This window comes from Bos taurus, chromosome 8, assembly GCF_002263795.3.
Source record: "Bos taurus isolate L1 Dominette 01449 registration number 42190680 breed Hereford chromosome 8, ARS-UCD2.0, whole genome shotgun sequence".
Classification (NCBI taxonomy): domain Eukaryota; kingdom Metazoa; phylum Chordata; class Mammalia; order Artiodactyla; family Bovidae; genus Bos; species Bos taurus.
Window position 1 is genome coordinate 77,081,256 of NC_037335.1, and position 18,289 is coordinate 77,099,544.

The window sequence follows — 18,289 nt, forward strand, 5'->3', positions numbered from 1 at the left end:
GATCTCACTCAGCTTCACTCTCAATTTTTGAAAATATAAATGTTTTATCAGTACTAGTCAAGGGAGCCTGGTATATCTATAAATGTGAAATACACATGAGTACTTTAAAAGATTCCAGTGAAGTTGAGAGAGGAATTATGTACATGAGTGGACAATGAACTTTCATTATTAATACTCCAGTGTTTTATAAAAATCTTAAGTATATGCCTAAGGAAATAAATGAAAGAGCAAAACATGTCATACTTTAATGACATATGTCATGTCATTTAATGTGTAAGAATTTGTGCCTACAGAACCAAAATCCCATTAAGGACTTGACCCCTTAGCAATTCATTCTAAGACTCTGTATAAGACCCTTTGTTTTAAAATATAAGACGCCCATGCTTAAATTAGCATTTATTACTTTATTGACCTGGGCTGTTACAAACAAGCCAATGGCAATCAAGTCCACATTACAGAAGATCATATATATATATATATATATATTTTTTTTTTTTGCTGACTTCTTGGTCCCTGACTTCATGAAGATATGAAGAACTAAGGGGGAAAAAACATTAGTAAAAGAAAACAAACATTAAAGCACAAAAGCACCTTCACTGATTGATGTTCTTGCTACTCACGGTTCCCATATTCACAGAGTTCTCCAACTCCGTTATCTACAACACTCTGGAGTTAGGGAAGGAACTTGTACTTTATGGAGGCAAATATGTTTCTTTCCAAACGCTGTTATAGGTGGAAAAAATATAATGAACAAAAAACCCCCCACATATTTCATACACATCCAAAAAGGCAAACACAATGACAAAATGTTCAGACTTAAGGACAGCATGTGAAATAAGAGTAAAATTTATTAGCGGTATATGTAAGAAAACTTGTACTTGCTTTTGGGGAGGTGCCTTAAATTTTTTTTTTTCTTTTGTAAGTGCACTGACTAAATAGAAAGACAGAAGTTTCATTCCTAGAATATATTATTCAGGACATTCTTAACATATGTGTGTTTGAGTATTTACATGAAATCCATCATAGCATATAAAGGATATATGTTTAAACAAAAAGGGGAAAAATTATATATTTGTTATTTAGAAGTCAGTTCACACTTGTATTATTAAATCTACTCATTGCTGGTTTAATATAAATTTTATTGTTTTGTTAGTGAGCTGGCTTTTAGAAAATGCATTTATATTTCCACAGGTAAAACAAGTATGTGTCAATTTCTTGGGCAGGCAGTAGAATTCCAAAGTCAAAATACATTCTTATATGAATTATTTCTAAATATTAATCTTATAAGGAATTTAAAATTAAGACCTTCATTAATAAACCTGTACTTATTATTAAATATATGATTGATATGCTTTTTTAAGACCTGGCCTTGTGCCATTTTATACACATATCAGGCTTCTCTGTGGCTCAGTGGTAAAGATTCTGCCTGCCAGTGCAGGAGATGTGGGTTCAATCCCTGGGTCAGGAAGATCCCCTGGAGAAGGAAATGGCAACCCCTCCAGTATTCTTGCCTAGAAATCTCATGGACAATGGAACCTGGTGGGCTACAGTCCATTGGGTCACAAAAGAGTTGGACATAACTTAGCAAAACAATACACATATATCACACATTATATATGGTATATATTAAGTATATATCATACGAACAAAGACAAAAAAAACCAAAACAAAACCTGGCTTAAAACCAGTCTGGCTTCAAATAGTCCCTGTTACAAATAAAATTTCTAACTTTGTTTGTAAATTTGCTGGATAAAGCAGTTTCTAATTGGCTGATATTATATATTATGGTTCCATTCCCAGGTAAGTCCACAGAAATCTATTTAATCCATAATTTAAATTATTTTTAATACCATACTTTAGAGATATAAAAACTATTCACCAATTTAGAAGTTAGTTTTCGTTTGATTTTCTTTTCCTATAAGAACTGGTTTTTACCAGTGGGACCAAGGAATCCTACTCCCTAGGGGCTAGAAATTAGAAGTCTTTGAGCACAGGGCAACAGTTTGGGTGCCAGGTAAGATGGTCAGCGTTGATAGCAACCGAGGAAGGAACAAAAGAAAAAATTAGCAGCATCAGATAAGAAAAATTGGAGTCAGTAAGAAAGTGCGTTACTCTAACAGAGCAGATTTCCGTAAATCAGGGTGGTTTTGCTGCTGTTCCACTCAAACATTAATTAGTTTAAGAAAAAGCTTTATTTTACAAGTGAAAGTGTGGAAAAGTAACAAAAATAACATAAGTAACAAAATAGTAAAATGGGATATTTTCTGTGATTGAAAAATATGAAAATGTACAAACTGTATTTGTTGGGCAAATCAGTATTTAGTTCTTAATTCCAAACTGAAGTTTATATTATATAATAATATTTAGAGCAAACAAATCTTGGAAGAAAACACACATTCACAGTATACAAAAGGATTCCTTCCTCCCCTTCTTTATCCTGAGAGAAGAGCTAGTGAACTTAAACTTTTTTAACAGGTTAGAAAAAGGAATTTTACACATCTTTTAAATTAAAGTTTTTCTTATTAAATGCCTAAGTTTTTAAGTCACTCACTTTCCTAGCTACTTCAAGGGAATCAGCAGTCATAGATCCGACCGCAACTCCAAGATTGGAACGTCGTAATGATAGTTCCAAGGCAGAAATCTGGCGTAACTCTTTGCGACACAACTTTACAGGTGTGACACCATGCAGCTGTCCCACATTTCCGACTGGCTGAATGTGGGATGATGGTCGACTGTTAGATTTTGTAAACTGATTTTCATCTATTTCGGTTTTGTCCTCATTGCTTAACAAATGCCCACTAGTGGGTGCTACAGAGCTATACATTGGAGCTAATTCTGGGCCATCTTCCCAGAGCTTCTGAGGATTTGGTTGTGTTCTTAAACTGCTTGTGGAACTGTCTAATGGTCTTTCCCTTCCACTTAATTTCATACTTTCAGTTCTGGATGCCCATTTTAATTCTTCTGAAACCATGCCGGCCTTTTCTGGGTTCTGAACTCCATCTCCAGCATCATGATCTAAAAGTAATCAAAAAAGCAGAAAAATAATTAGAGGTTTCCTTAAAAACAGGTATTTTAACCATAGTATATCGTGCAATATAAATTATGTCTTCCAGCTTGTGTTGTTAAGTGACTTAAGTGTAAAAATAGATTATTTCACTTAGAGGCATTTGCATGTGAATAACTCAGAATTCTTTATTAATGGAACAAAACTGAAAGAGTTTTCTAGAGATTTTGGCACCCATAGAAACATAGGAGTGCTTTCGGCCTCTGTGGAGCCCTTGCACACCTGCCTCTGCTGGGCTTGCCACTGGTGGATTACGTCCCAAATCCTGGTCATATTTCCAGGGAATCTTCGGACTTGGCATATATGTGTGAAAATCTAGTCTGGGTTGGGACTCCAATCAAGAGAGCAGGGTTCTTCCATCTGAGTGTACTCTGGGGTACATACCACAGCTCCCAGCATCAAAATGGAAATGACAGCATACCCCTCAGAGGGGACCATCGTGCTGGAATGAGTGATAGGAGTGAGTGAAGATAGCAAAGCTTGAGGCCGTCAAATCACAGAATCATCTAATATCAAAGACAAAACTTAAAGGAAGTCCATATAGTTACTAGACCTAACGCAAAGAAAAATGCCAAGTGTAACATATGTTGATGGTGCAATTAGTACACTTCTGGTCCTGTGTATATCAAGTTTAAAAACAGAAGGTGCACACTGGCAGCTCCAAAGCCAAATCTGGCCCACAGAATTGTTTTACTTAGCCTATAAAATAATATGTGATGGAAAATTTAAAAAGTGGAAAGTTTCACATAAAAATACAGATTTCCGGATTTTATAGAAAAAGGAGAGAAACTGACAATTTCTGCCTAGCAACAGCAGCCGGAGCAGAGCTGCCCCTGCCAGTGTGGATGGCTGTTGTAGCCCCACTGCTCACTCTGGCTTCCTGGCTCCTGCAGCCATTTTAGTTTGTATATAGGTTTTAAATATAATTGATTTTAGGTTTAAAATATAATTGATTTTCTATATAACCTTTAAAAATTGTGAATAACTCTGTTGTACACCTGAAACTAACATCATACATCAACTCTACCTCAATTGAAAAAAAAAGGATTGATTTTCTAGTTTTTAAAGTTCTCAAAAACAAAAAACCCGAACTGTCTAATGACATAGATCCTCAAATGGAATTAGTAGGTACAAAGTTGATCACAGTGGCTTCCAAAATTTGCTGCACATTAGTGTCACCTGGAAACTTTTAAAAGTCCTGATGCCTAATAACCTATAACGGGAAGGAATCTGAAAAAGAGTGTGTGTGTGTATATAAGTGATAGGTGAAAGTCACTCAATTGTGTCTGACTCTTTGCGACCCCATGGACTATACAGTCCATGGAATTCTCCAGGCCAGAATACTGGAGTGGGTAGCCTATCCCTTTCTCCAGCAGATTGTCTCGACCCAGGAATCGAACTGGGGTCTCCTGCATTGCAGATGGATTCTTTACCAACTGAGCTATCAGGGAAGTGTGTGTGTGTGTGTGTGTGTATCTGGATCACTTTACTGTACACCTGAAACTAACACAATATTGTAAATCAACTATATTTCAATGAAAAAAGAAATCCTGATGCTCAGGTCATAGTATTTGGCAGAGGAAGCCTGGCATCTTAGTTTTTAAAGATTGTAAGAGAAAGGGCAGAGATGGGTTCATTGGAAATGTTCACTCCCAAGCCCACTTAGATTCCTCACAATACAGTTTCCCTCTTCCAGAATTTCACCACTAATGGAACAGACTAAACAAAAGATTTAACTCATCCATAATTACACAGGCAGTAAAAGAAATTAGAATACCAACCAGATCTTCTGACTCTAATATCCTAACACATACAGTTTTATAAGTGACTTAAATTGATATGACGATACTCTGTCAATATCAATTGCACCAGGGTGGCCATCTCTTCCATGAAGCCCACCTTAGGCCCACTGAGGAAGACTATGGTCCTTAGACTTTAACCTCTGGTCAATCATTTACTGGCTCTGCTCTAGTTTACAACTGAACACACCATAAGACTATCAGCTCTCTGACAAGGACCTGAGTTCCATTCAGCTTTAGGTTCTCCATCACTCATAGCTAAGCCTATTAGATTTTTAATTAATGGGTGACATTTAAATTAATTAACTGATACAAGGATAATTTTAAATAGTTAAACAAGTACATAGATTGCATGTCCATATTAACTGATTTTATCCTCACAAAATGTTAGAAAACAGATGCACTGAGCCAGAAGCATGATCAAGAAGTAACCAAGATATTTTAGTCAAAAGAGTAATTCTTTGCTACTTGGAAATACTAAAAATATTCAAAGCACATAAAGTCTGGCAGGCAGGCAATGAAAAGATGACTACTGAAACCCAATCAACTGAATAGTAAAACAGTTATGTGTTAACTAAGATACTGATTATTAAACATGTAATACTTCATTCATATAGTTTATATATATATAGAGAGAGTTATATATATATAACTCTCTTTTTTTGTGGCATCTCTGTCAGGTTTTAGTATTAGGGTGATGGTGGCCTCATAGAATGTTTGGAATTTTACCTTCCTCTGCAATTTTCTGGAAGAGTTTGAGTAGGATAGGTGTTAGCTCTTCTCTAAATTTTTGGTAGAATTCAGCTGTGAAGCCATCTGGTCCTGGGCTTTTGTTTGCTGGAAGATTTCTGATTACAGTTCCAATTTCCGTGCTTGTGATGGGTCTGTTAAGATTTTCTATTTCTTCCTGGTTCAGTTTTGGAAAGTTGTACTTTTCTAAGAATTTGTCCATTTTTTCCAAGTTGTCCATTTTATTGGCATATAATTGCTGACAGTAGTCTCTTATGATCCTTTGTATTTCTGTGTTGTCTGTTGTGATCTCTCCATTTTCATTTCTAATTTTATTGATTTGATTTTTCTCCCTTTGTTTCTTGATGAGTCTGCTTAACGGTTTGTCAATTTCATTTATCCTCTCAAAGAACCAGCTTTTGGCTTTGTTGATTTTTGCTATGATCTCTTTTGTTTCTTTTGCATTTATTTCTGCCCTAATTTTTAAGATTTCTTTCCTTCTACTAACCCTGGGGTTCTTCATTTCTTCATTTTCTACTTGCTTTAGGTGTAGAGTTAGGTTATTTGACTTTTTTCTTGTTTCTTGAGGTATGTCTGTATTGCTATGAACCTTCCCCTTAGCACTGCTTTTACAGTGTCCCACAGGTTTTGGGTTGTGTTTTCATTTTCATTCATTTCTATGCATATTTTGATTTCTTCTGTGATACCAAAACCTGACAAAGATGCCACACACAAAAAAACTAAATATCACTGATGGCCAATATCACTGATGAACACAGATGCAAAAATCCTTAACAAAATTCTAGCAATCAGAATCCAACAACACATTAAAAAGATCATATATCATGACCAAGTGGGCTTTATCCCAGGGATGCAAGGATTCTTCAATATCCACAAATCAATCAATGTAATACACCACATTAACAAATTGAAAAATAAAAGCCATATGATTATCTCAATAGATGCAGAGAAAGCCTTTGACAAAATTCAACATCCATTTATGATAAAAAACCCTCCAGAAAGCAGACATAGAAGGAACATACCTCAACATAATAAAAGCTATACATGACAAACCCACAGCAAACATTATCCTCAATGGTGAAAAGTTGAAAGCATTTCCCCTAAACTCAGGAACAAGACAAGGGTGCCCACTCTCACCACTACTAGTCAACATAGTTTTGGAAGTTTTGGCCACAGCAAAAAGAGCAGAAAAAGAAATAAAAGGAATCCAAATTGGAAAAGAAGAAAACTCACTGTTTGCAGATGACATGATCCTCTACATAGAAAACGCTAAAGACTCCATCAGAAAATTACTAGAGCTAATCAATGAATATAGTAAAGTTGCAGGATATAAAATCAACACACAGAAATTCCTTGCATTCCTATACACTAATAATGAGAAAATAGAAAGAGAAATTAAGGAAACAATTCCATTCACCATTGCAATGAAAAGAATAAAATACTTAGGAATATATCTACCTAAAGAAACAAAAGACCTATATGTAGAAAATTATAAAACACTGGTGAAAGAAATCAAAGAGGACACTAATAGATGGAGAAATATACCATGTTTATGGATTGGAAGAATCAATATAGTGAAAATGAGTATACTACCCAAAGCAACCTATAGATTCAATGCAATCCCTATCAAGCTACCAACGGTATTTTTCACAGAGCTAGAACAAATAATTTCACAATTTGTATGGAAATACAAAAAACCTCGAATAGCCAAAACATCTTGAGACAGAAGAATGGAACTGGAGGAATCAACCTGCCTGACTTCAGGCTCTACTACAAAGCCACAGTCATCAAGACAGTATGGTACTGGCACAAAGACAGAAATATAGATCAATGGAACAAAATAGAAAGCCCAGAGATAAACCCACGCACCTATGGACACCTATCTTTGACAAAGGAGGCAAGAATATACAAGTGGTGCTGGAAAAACTGGTCAACCAGTTGTAAAAGAATGAAACTAGAACACTTTCTAACACCATACACAAAAATAAACTCAAAATGGATTAAAGATCTAAATTTAAGACCAGAAACTATAAAACTCCTAGAGGAGAACATAGGCAAAACACTCTCTGACATAAATCACAGTAGGATCCTCTATGACCCACCTCCCAGAATATTGGAAATAAAAGCAAAAATAAACAAATGGGACCTAATTAACCTTAAAAGCTTCTGCATAACAAAGGAAACTATAAGCAAGGTGAAAAGACAGCCTTCAGAATGGGAGAAAATAATAGCAAATGAAGCAACTGACAACTAATCTCAAAAATATACAAGCAACTCCTGCAGCTCAATTCCAGAAAAAAAAAAAAAGACCCAATCAAAAAATGGGCCAAAGAACTAAACAGACATTTCTCCAAAGAAGATATACAGATGGATAACAAACATATGAAAAGATGCTCAACATCACTCATTATCAGAGAAATGCAAATAAAAACCACAATAAGGTACCATATTTCACTCCAGTCAGAATGGCTGCTATCCAAAAGTCTACAAGCAATAGATGCTGGAGAAGGTGTGGAGAAAAGGTAACCCTCTTACACTGTTGGTGGGAATGCAAACTAGTACAGCCACTATGGAGAACAGTGTGGAGATTCCTTAAAAAACTGGAAATAGAACTGCCCTATGACCCAGCAATCCCACAGCTGGGCATACACACCAAGGAAACCAGAAGGGAAAGAGACACGTGTCCCCCAGTGTTCATCGCAGCACTGTTTATAATAGCCAGGACATGGAAGCAACCTAGATGTCCATCAGCAGATGAATGGATAAAAAAGCTGTGGTACAAATACACAATGGAGTATTACTCAGCCATTAAAAAGAATACATTTAGATCAGTTCTAATGAGGTGGATAAAACTGGAGCCTATTATACAGAGTGAAGTAAGTCAGAAAGAAAAACACCAAAATAGTATAATAAAGCATATATATGGAATTTAGAAAGATGGTAATGATAACCCTGTATGTGAGACAGCAAAAGAGACACAGATGTATAGAACAGTCTTTTGGACTCTGTGGGAGAGGGCAAGGGTGGGATGATTTGGGAGAATGGCATTGAAACATGTATATTATCATATGTGAAATGAATCGCCAGTCCAGGTTTGACGCATAATACAGGATACTCGGGGCTGGAGCACTGGGATGACCCAGAGGGATGGGATGGGAGGGAAGTGGGGGGGGTGGTTCAGGATGGTGAACACATGTACACCCATGGCGGATTCATGTCAATGTATGGCAAAACCAATACAATACTGTAAAGTAATTAGCCTCCAATTAAAATAAATTTTTATTTTAAAAAAGAGCTTAAAAAAAAAACTCTCTATAGCTTCAGTTCAGTTCAGTTCAGTCGCTCAGTCATGTCCAACTCTTTGCGACCCCATGAATCGCAGCATGCCAGGCCTCCCTGTCCATCACCATCTCCCAGAGTTCACTCAAACTCACCTCCATCGAGTCAGTGATGCCATCCAGCCATCTCATCCTCTGTCATCCCCTTTTACTCCTGCCCCCAATCCCTCCCAGCATCAGAGTTTTTTCCAGTGAGTCAACTCTTCACATGAAGTGGCCAAAGTACTGGAGTTTCAGCTTTAGCATCATTCCTTCCAATGCACACCCAGGACTGATCTCCTTTAGAATGGACTGGTTGGATCTTGCAGTCCAAGGGACTCTAGAGAGTCTTCTCCAACACCAAAAGCATCAATTCTTTGGCGCTCAGCTTTCTTCACAGTCCAACTCTCACATCCATACATGACCACTGGAAAAACCATAGCCTTGACTAGACGGACCTTTGTGGGCAAAGTAATGTCTCTGCTTTTGAATATGCTATCTAGGTTGGTCATAACTTTTCTTCCAAGGAGTAAGCGTCTTTTAATTTCATGGCTGCACTCACCATCTGCAGTGATTTTGGAGCCCCCAAAGATAAAGTCTGACACTGTTTACACTGTTTCCCCATCTATTTCCCATGAAGTGATGTTAGGGAATTCAAAATTTGATAATATTTAAACAGCTATATTTTATAATTCAAACGGTCTCATTTAAAACATCTCATGCCAGGCCATACCCGTATCTGCAGCAGGTCTCCAAGGTGAACAGCCTCTGGCATGTTGGAATGTGGAGAAGGGTTCCATTATATTAGAGCAGCATTTTGAAATAGGATATAGTACAAGCTATTTCACCAATATGAATTCAAATGAATTTTCTTAAAGCATAAGGAGATAACTGAAAAGAATTATGCTGAAATATTAATAGTTTTGGGTAGGATTGTGGGTTATTTTTTCTGATTTTTTTTCTATATTTTCAAAGTTTTCTATAATGACTATATATTATTTTTTATAGCTAAAAAATAAAGATATTTAAGATAGTTCTAGGGGAAATAGCAAATTAGCTGAGATAACGTCTTCAACATCATTAAGACGTCTACCTCCAGGAATTCCCTGGTAGTCCAGTGGTTAGGACTTTGAGTTTCCAATGCCAGGGGCCTGGGTTTGATTCCTGGTCAGGGAACTAGGATCCTGCAAGTTACAAGGTCAAAAAAAAAAGACTAGACTTCCCAGGTAAGTTGGTAAGATATGAGTTATCCTCACTTTATACATCTCCAAGATTATTTAACTTTTTTTTTCATCTTTTTGTGTTTGTTTCATTAAAGAGCATGATGAAGATCTAGGTTTTTTAAGCCTGTTTACCACCATATACCACACTGTCATTTTAAGAGATGTTTAGTGGACTCAGGAGTATAAAAATGGGCCATTTAAACAGTAAACAGCTAATTTCAGATATCCAAAATTTGAAAGTATAATTGTGTCCGACTCTGTGCAACCCCACAGACGGCAGCCCACCAGGCTCCGTCGTCCCTGGGATTCTCCATGCAGAAATACTGGAGTGGGTTGCCATCTCCTTCTCCAGTGCATGAAAAGAGAAAAGTGAAAGTGAAGTCGCTCAGTTGTGTCCGACTCTTAGTGACCCCATGGACTGCAGCCTACCAGGCTCCTCCGTCCATGGGATTTTCCAGGCAAGAGTACTGGAGTGGGGTGCCATATGGGGTTACGCTAATTGCTTTGTTCCTACTTAATATCTGTTTACACTTTACTTTTTGCAGATAGCATTTCAAGTAAAAGGTTCAGCTATATGTCACAGGCAGAATTTCAAGTAAATGTTTTAGTTATATGAGTAAATACCTCTGTATTACTACCCTGAAATCAGAAAGGTTGGTCTCTTTGGCAGAATTGGTTATGTTTGTATTACATCTCTATCCTAAAATGGCTTTTTACTAGAACACAGAACCAGGAGTTAGAAGACCAGGGACCTCCGACCATGTTCCATTTACTGGTCTATTTTGGAGTCACTGGGCCACGCTAAGCTTTAATTTCCACATCTAAAAATGGGGTTAGCATATACCGGCTTACCGAGTTTAGGACTAAATAGAACTGTTTGGGAAAATGCCTATAAATGATATAAATGCCTATAAATGATACCTACAATAAATATAATGTAGCATTAGAACTACTTTTCTAAAATATTACTGAGTTTTAACCACAATCAGGTACCATCTCACGCTGGTCAGAATGGCCACTATCAAAAAGTCTACAAACAATAAATGCTGGAGAGGGTGTGGAGAAAAGGGAACCCTCTTACACTGTTGGTGGGAATGCAAACTAGTGCAGCCACTATGGAGAACGGGGTGGAGATTCCTTAAAAAACTGGAAATAGAACTGCCTTATGACCCAGCAATCCCACAGCTGGGCATACACACTGAGGAAACCAGAATTGAAATTCGAGACACATGTACCCCAATGTTCATCGCAGCACTGTTTACAATAGCCAGGACATGGAAGCAACCTAGATGTCTATCAGTAGATGAATGAATAAGAAAGCTGTGGTACATATACACAATGGAGTATTACTCAGCTATTAAAAAGAATGCATTTGAATCAGTCCTAATGAGGTGGATCAAACTGGAGCCTATTATACAGAGTGAAGTAAGTCAGAAAGAAAAACACTAATACATTATATTAATGCATGTATATGGAATTTAGAAAGATGGTAATGATGACCCTATATGTGAGACAGCATAAGAGACACAGATGTAAAGAACAGACTTTTAGACTCTGTGGGAGAAGGCGAGGGTGAGATGATCTGAGAGAACAGCACTGAAACCATGTATATTATCATATGTGAAATACATCTCCAGTCCAGATTCAATGCATGAGACAGCGTGCTCTGGGCTGGTGCACTGGATTGACCCTGACGGATGGGATGGGGAGGGAGGTGGGAGGTGGGTTCAGGATGGGGAATACATGTACACCCATGGCTGATTCATGTCAATGTATGGCAAAAACCACCACAATATTATAAAGTAACTAGCCTCCAATTAAAATAAATTAATTAATTTAAAAAATAAAATAACAGCAACAGAAAAATAAAATATTACTGAGTTTTAAGATTTAAAACTGTTAATTCTGCTTACATTATATATTCAGCACACATCTTTTCATTGTACACATGTATCATTCTCTACTGGACTCTATTTTTTATGGTTTCAGTTTTTATAATTATCTTTTTAAGTTGAAATATAATTGATATGTAACATTATATTAGTTTCAGGTGTACTCTTTACCTCTTGTAATCATCTTTAAGTACTGGGTTGGGCAAAAAGTTTGTTCGGGTTTTTTCATAAGCTGGTACAGAAAAACCTGAACGAATTTTTTTAACAACCCAAGTTTACAGGTACAAAATAGCTGTGTTCCTAAAAAAGACTGTAAAGTCAACTTTCAAAACCGTACTTAACTTATTAGAAGAATACTTTCTCTAAAGGAAGGCTAATTCTTTCATAAAAAGAGAATATATTATTTTAGAGATATGGGTTGCTCTCTACTGGTGGGCTTAAAGACAATATGTTTTAATCACAGATATATCACCTTCATGGCAGTTTTTGCTTTTGCAAAGTTCTTTGTCATGTTTTATCATTTCATTGAGGAAGGTGGTATTTCTACATATCTACATATAATTATGCAAGAAAACATCCTGGTCTCAACAATGGTTTTATTATATTTTTGAATTTCCAGAGGTCACAATATGAAAAACGTGAGTGATCTTAGAAATACATAGGATATTATTTTACCTTTACTTTTGTTATTCTCTATTTATTTTACTTTTTTATGATAATCAGAAGGCTTCATTTCCTATAAAACAGGAAAAAAACAGCTATCCTATATTTAGGGTTATTTTAAGAATTTTAGTGAGTCAGAGAAGGCAATGGCACCCCACTCCAGTATTCTTGCCTGGAAAATCCCATGGATGGAGGAGCCTGGTAGGTGGCAGTCCATGGGGTCGCTAAGAGTCGGACACGACTGAGCGACTTCACTTTCACTTTTCACTTTCATGCACTGGAAAAGGAAATGGCAACCCACTTCAGTGTTCTTGCCTGGAGAATCCCAGGGACGGGGGAGCCTGGTGGACTGCTGTCTATGGGGTCGCACAGAGTCGGCACGACTGAAGCGACTTAGCAGCAGCAGCAGCAGAAAATATAGGAACCCCTGGTACATGGTAGACAATCCAGTAAATGATCATTTCCTACACACATATACATTTGTTTTTTTATTCTTTTATCCAGTGGTTCTGTCTTACACATAGACTAGACAACTATTTTTGTTACAGAGACAGAATTCTAAATAATCCAATCAGTTGGGAGAGGCTCCACGGCAAACCGTGCTATGGTGTTGGCGCAACAGGTAATGCTAAATCTCTTACTTTCTGATGGTAGTAGTTGCCGCCGAATTGCTTCCCCTACCAGTTCCTTGAGTTTCTTCTTCAGATCTCTGCTGGTTTTCTTATAGAAATATAGATCTCTTTCCAGCTGATGGATTTTATCTTCATAATTTTTTAAAGTTTCCACAATGCCTTCCCCATCTCGCTCTATAAAACAGAAATTTACATTTAAAATCAGTTTAAAATAAATGACTGAAAATCCTAACAGCGCTCCCAGACTCTATTTAAAGGATGAGAAGTATGTTACAGGTGTCTGTTCCTTGAATGGATTTGTTTTCAGCTACAATATGGATTCTTCTGCCTGTAAAATGTTTTCAAAGTAGGATGAGCCCTTCCCCATCCTAACCCCTAAAACTATGTATTTTTCATGTTTCATAAGCACTTTTTGAGTGGTTACTAACTAAATTTATCCTCAGAACATCAGAAGTAAGGTCTACATTTGGAACCCTGTCCAGCTGCATCAGTGTCTTAAACGTTTGTATCAGGAACTGTGGATATATAAAAGTCATAAGCCTAAGGTTTATAGGCCCAAGAAATATACGACCAGGGAACTTCCCTGGTAGCACAGTAGACAGGAATCCACCTGCCAATGCAGGGGACGTGGGTTCAATCTTTGGTCCAGGAAGATTCCACATGCTGAGGAGCAACTAACACCATGCACCACAACTTCTGAGCACGTGCTCTGGAGCCTATCAGCTGCCACTGCTGAGCTGGTGTGCTGCGACTACTGCAGCTCCTGCACCTACAGCCTCTGCTCCACAACAGCAGGAGCCCTCGTGATGAGAAGCCTGCCACGTCACAATGAAGAGTAGCCCCTAATCTTCGCAACTAGAGAAAGCCCGTGCAGCAACAAAAACTCAGTGCAACCAAAAATAAATAAATAGATTAATTTTTTAAATAAATGCAATGCTTTAAGGAAAAAAAGACTGGGCGTGGGTTCCATTCCTTGTCAGGGAACTAAGATCCTACATGCCTTGTGGCATGGCCAAGGAAATTGAAAATAAAAAAGAAATATACAACCAGAAAAACCAGAAACCTGTCAGAAGAGGCTGAAAGATTAAATTACAAAGGAAAAACCACCAGAAAAAGAGAAGTGGGGAAAAAGCCATAAGTAAACCTCTAGTTTATGCCACAATATAACTTAAAACTTCTAATTAATATTTAGTAATGTTTACAACAGTTCCCTTTGAGTTATGTTCTACAACAAGTAAAATTCAGTTTATTGATCTTCAGACCTACCCTCTCCTACTGGTAAATCTAGAAAATGGTCCTGAGCTCAGTTGCTCAGTTGTGTCCAACTCTTTGCGACACTATAAACTGTAGCATGCGGGCTTCCTGTCCTTTACTGTCTCCTAGAGTTTGCTCAAAGTCATGTCTGTTAAATCAGTGATGCCATCAAACCATCTCATTCTCTGTCACCCCCTTCTTTTTTTGCCTTCAATCTTTCCAGTGTCAGGGTCTTTTCCAATGAGTCAGCTCTGCATCAGGTGGCCAAAGTATTGGAGCTTCAGCTTCAGTATCATTTCTTACAATTAATATTCAGGGTTGATTTCCTTTAGGATTGATCTCCTTGCTGTCCAAGGGACTCTTGAGAGTCTTTGCCAGCACCACAATTCAAAAGCATCAGTTCTTTAGCACTCAGCCTTCTTTATGGTCCAACTCACACATCCATTTGTGACTACTGGAAGAATCATAGCTTTGACTATATGGACCCACCCCTTCGTCAGCAAAGCGATTATCTCCGCTTTTCAATAAGCTGCTTAGGTTTGTCATAGCTTATCTTCCAAGGAGCAAGCGTCTTTTAATTTCATGGCTGCAGTCACCATCCACAGTGATTTTGCAGCCCAAGAAAATAAAGTCTGTCACTGTTTCCATTGTTTTCCCACCTATTTGCCATGAAGTGATGGACCAGATGCCATGATCTTAGTTTTTAGAATGTTGCATTTTAAGCCAGCTTTTTCACTCTCCTTTTTCATCCTCACCAAGAGGCTCTTTAGTTCCTCTTCACTTTCTGCCATTAGAGTGGTATCATCTGCATACCTGAAGCTGTTGATATTCCTCCCAGCAATCTTGATTCCAGCTTGTGCTTCATCCAACCCAGCATTTTGCATGATGTACTCTGCATATAAGTTAAATAAGCAGGGTGACAATATACACCCCTGACTTACTCCGTTCTCAGTTTGAACCAGTCTGTTGTTCCATGTCCACTTCTAACTGTTGCTTCTTGACCTGCATATTGGTTTCTCAGGAGACAGGTAAGGTGGCCTAGTATTCCCATCTCTTTAAGAATTTTGCACAGAATGTTTCCTACATAAATATTTTCAGTTACAACTTAGTTATGAAAAACGTGTCCCAGCTATAGTAATGAATGATTTTTAAAATGTTCTCATTTGGCTAAAGCATGAGCTTTTTTGTAAAATGCCAATCACTTGAAAAAACATATTAAAAATTCTATTAAAATATCACTTTTAGAGATGTAAGACAGAATAACATGATGTAAAGAGCACGTGTTTGAATGAAATAACTTGTGGAATCCAGTCAAGGAAGTCCTGTCATCAGGCAACTAGTTGCTAATTAACTGGTTATAAAATTTAACTTACAGGCAGACTGCCTCAACACTCCAATGCATAGATTTTCCAATTTTCTGCTTACTTGGGTTGCTTCTTCCAGATCCCTTTTACCACATTTCCAGCTCTAGATTCATGAGAATGAAGACTCAACAGCTAAGCTGCCTGAACTGAAGTATTCCAGGCATTGAAGTATCGCCAGGCAGTGGTTCTGTTGCCATAGGAACTGTTTGTGTACCAGTCATAAGCCCAGGTATTGTGAAGACCAACTGCTATGACAAGTCTTTCCACACCACAGTTGACAGTTGAACTAAACTACTGTGTGCTAAGGAACAGTATGTGCCCATCGATGGTAGACTAATTTTGACCTAAGCTATAATCTTTAATGATATAACTAAAAGGAGAACTATAACCAGACATCTTACAGAACCTATCACTTTAATTTTATAAAGGTAAAGTGACTTAAATATCAAGGTTCTATATCCTAGAAATGGGGACCTTTTCAGCTATATATCACCAAGCCAGATGTCATCCCACATTCCTACACAGTAACTAGACAACTAACAGGATTGCAGCAGTTCTCTGTGTGTTGCTGGGGACAGGCAGACGAGATGGCATTTCAGGCATGAAGTGCCTTACGTCCATAGAGCTATCCCAGCATGTGGACCCAAACACACAAAGCACAAAACACGTGTTAGTAGTAATTATTTATGCATGTTAGGCTTTAACTGACCCAATTCCTCTCCTGATCCCCATCCTCTACATCATCTTTACACAGCTGATGAGAAGGGGCAGTTACCTTTGAAATGATGTAACAGCAGTTGCATTTTTTGCTCATGTTCCTTTTGCTGGAGGATCAGTCTCCGGTCACACTGAAATTTCAGATGTTCCAGTGCAGATTCTAACTCACGAACCATGTTATCCCGTTCCAGAACTTTCATTTTAATTTCTTCATTCTGTAACTTTAGTTTCCGTTCAACTTCTCGCAAATTAACCACCTAGCAAAGACATTTTTTGACCTTTTAACTGTCTTAGACAGCCTAATATAATAGATTAATTTACTTCTCCTTAGACTTCATAAAGATGAACGCCCTTAATCACCATGGTATAACTAGGCAAATGCTTTGTAACAAACCCACAAAATAACTAGCCTTTTTTAATTTGTTGGGATTCTGAATTGGTAACAACTTCATTTTAAATATAATGTTGGTCTAACCATCACCCCACCATCATTTCTTAGACATAATCTTTGTAGTTTACATTTGTAATCCTATAACTATTTTCCCGGTCTAAAATATCAAGAATTCTAAAGACTCTTGTAACATCTAGATAATTCTCATTTTTAACTCCAAAGTGAATGTTATAAATAAGTGACAGAATTTTTTCAGCTATAAACAGAGTTTGGCCTGAGACTTTACTTTTAGTTCAGTGGGTTCCTCTTTGCACTGATATAAAAACACTTCAGACAATATCTGTGTCACAGTAATTGTTAATAACATAAAGACCTTCTCTCCAGAAAAATACTAATCTCTATAAAGGGTTCTTAAGATCAGAAAAATCCACTGACCTTGGCCCTTGCACTAAGACCACCACAAAAGAGTTATGTGTATCAAAGCCTCAGACAATATGCACCATCACTTCTGCCCTCCAAACACCCAGTGATGGGATGCACTCACATCAATGACAGAAATGTACTTCTGATAGTCATTATCCAAGAGGAGGGCTGTGTATAACACTTCTCTTAATTTGTTCATCTTTATTTCACTTGTCTCACAGAATTAGAACTTTATTTTAAAACTTCAGTGTTTTATTTTTCATTAATTGTCTATTATCTTAAACTGAATATATTTTTCAGAGAGCAAAAGTAATCTACTTGCTTAACATTTCATAATATATATCTTAAGAGAAGACATTGGAGAAAAGATGGATATAATTTTCAATGTTATGAAACATCTCTATCAGTAAACTGTCAAATCTGTATAAAATATCTTAATTTATATTAAGCACACCCAGGTTAATGCCAAAATCGATCACTATCTTTGTCACTGATGTACCATTTCATCTCTATTTCAGTTCATAGAGTATGATGAGAAAGTACAGGTACCCCTACCCAGCAATGAAGGAAAGGGAACTCAAACCTGGAGGGTCCCTTGCTTTTTCATGAATGCTAAGTAGGAACAACCAAATTTAGAAAACATCCAACTAATAGTGCCTGAAGAATACTTGGATTAAATTCTTTGGATTTTAAAACTATTTCAAAAAGCGTCCTCCTTTCAAGAAACCCTTCAATTTTAAGAACCTCACTAGAATTTAGGCCTACAATACTTGGATAAGCACAAAGATTTCAGATGACAA

The 18,289-nt window shown here is 37.2% G+C and overlaps 1 protein-coding gene and 1 long non-coding RNA gene across 9 annotated transcripts in view; one reads left to right on the forward strand and one right to left on the reverse strand.

The window, feature by feature from the left end:
• LOC112447826 (uncharacterized) overlaps positions 1-15,165 on the forward strand; it is a 30,758-nt gene extending 15,593 nt beyond the window's left edge. The window contains exons 3-4 of one of the 2 annotated variants that reach the window (XR_003036087.2): positions 13,257-13,330; positions 13,990-15,165. This is a non-coding gene — a long non-coding RNA (uncharacterized lncRNA). Of the gene's footprint in view, positions 1-13,256; positions 13,331-13,783; positions 13,970-13,989 lie in introns of those variants that run through there. The other variant, XR_009495630.1, reaches the window with a different exon arrangement.
• The window catches only part of KIF27 (kinesin family member 27), a 94,680-nt gene continuing 76,772 nt past the window's right edge, over positions 382-18,289 (reverse strand). For 6 of the 7 annotated variants that reach the window (XM_015472622.3, XM_005210336.5, XM_015472619.3 and 3 more), the window contains 3 exons: positions 16,734-16,932; positions 13,350-13,514; positions 382-3,015 (listed from right to left, as the gene is read on the reverse strand). In XM_015472622.3, coding sequence (XP_015328108.2) covers positions 2,531-3,015; positions 13,350-13,514; positions 16,734-16,932 — 849 coding nt within the window. In that variant the 3' untranslated portion in view covers positions 382-2,530. The remainder of the gene's footprint in view (positions 3,016-13,349; positions 13,515-16,733; positions 16,933-18,289) is intronic. The other variant, NM_001206123.3, reaches the window with a different exon arrangement.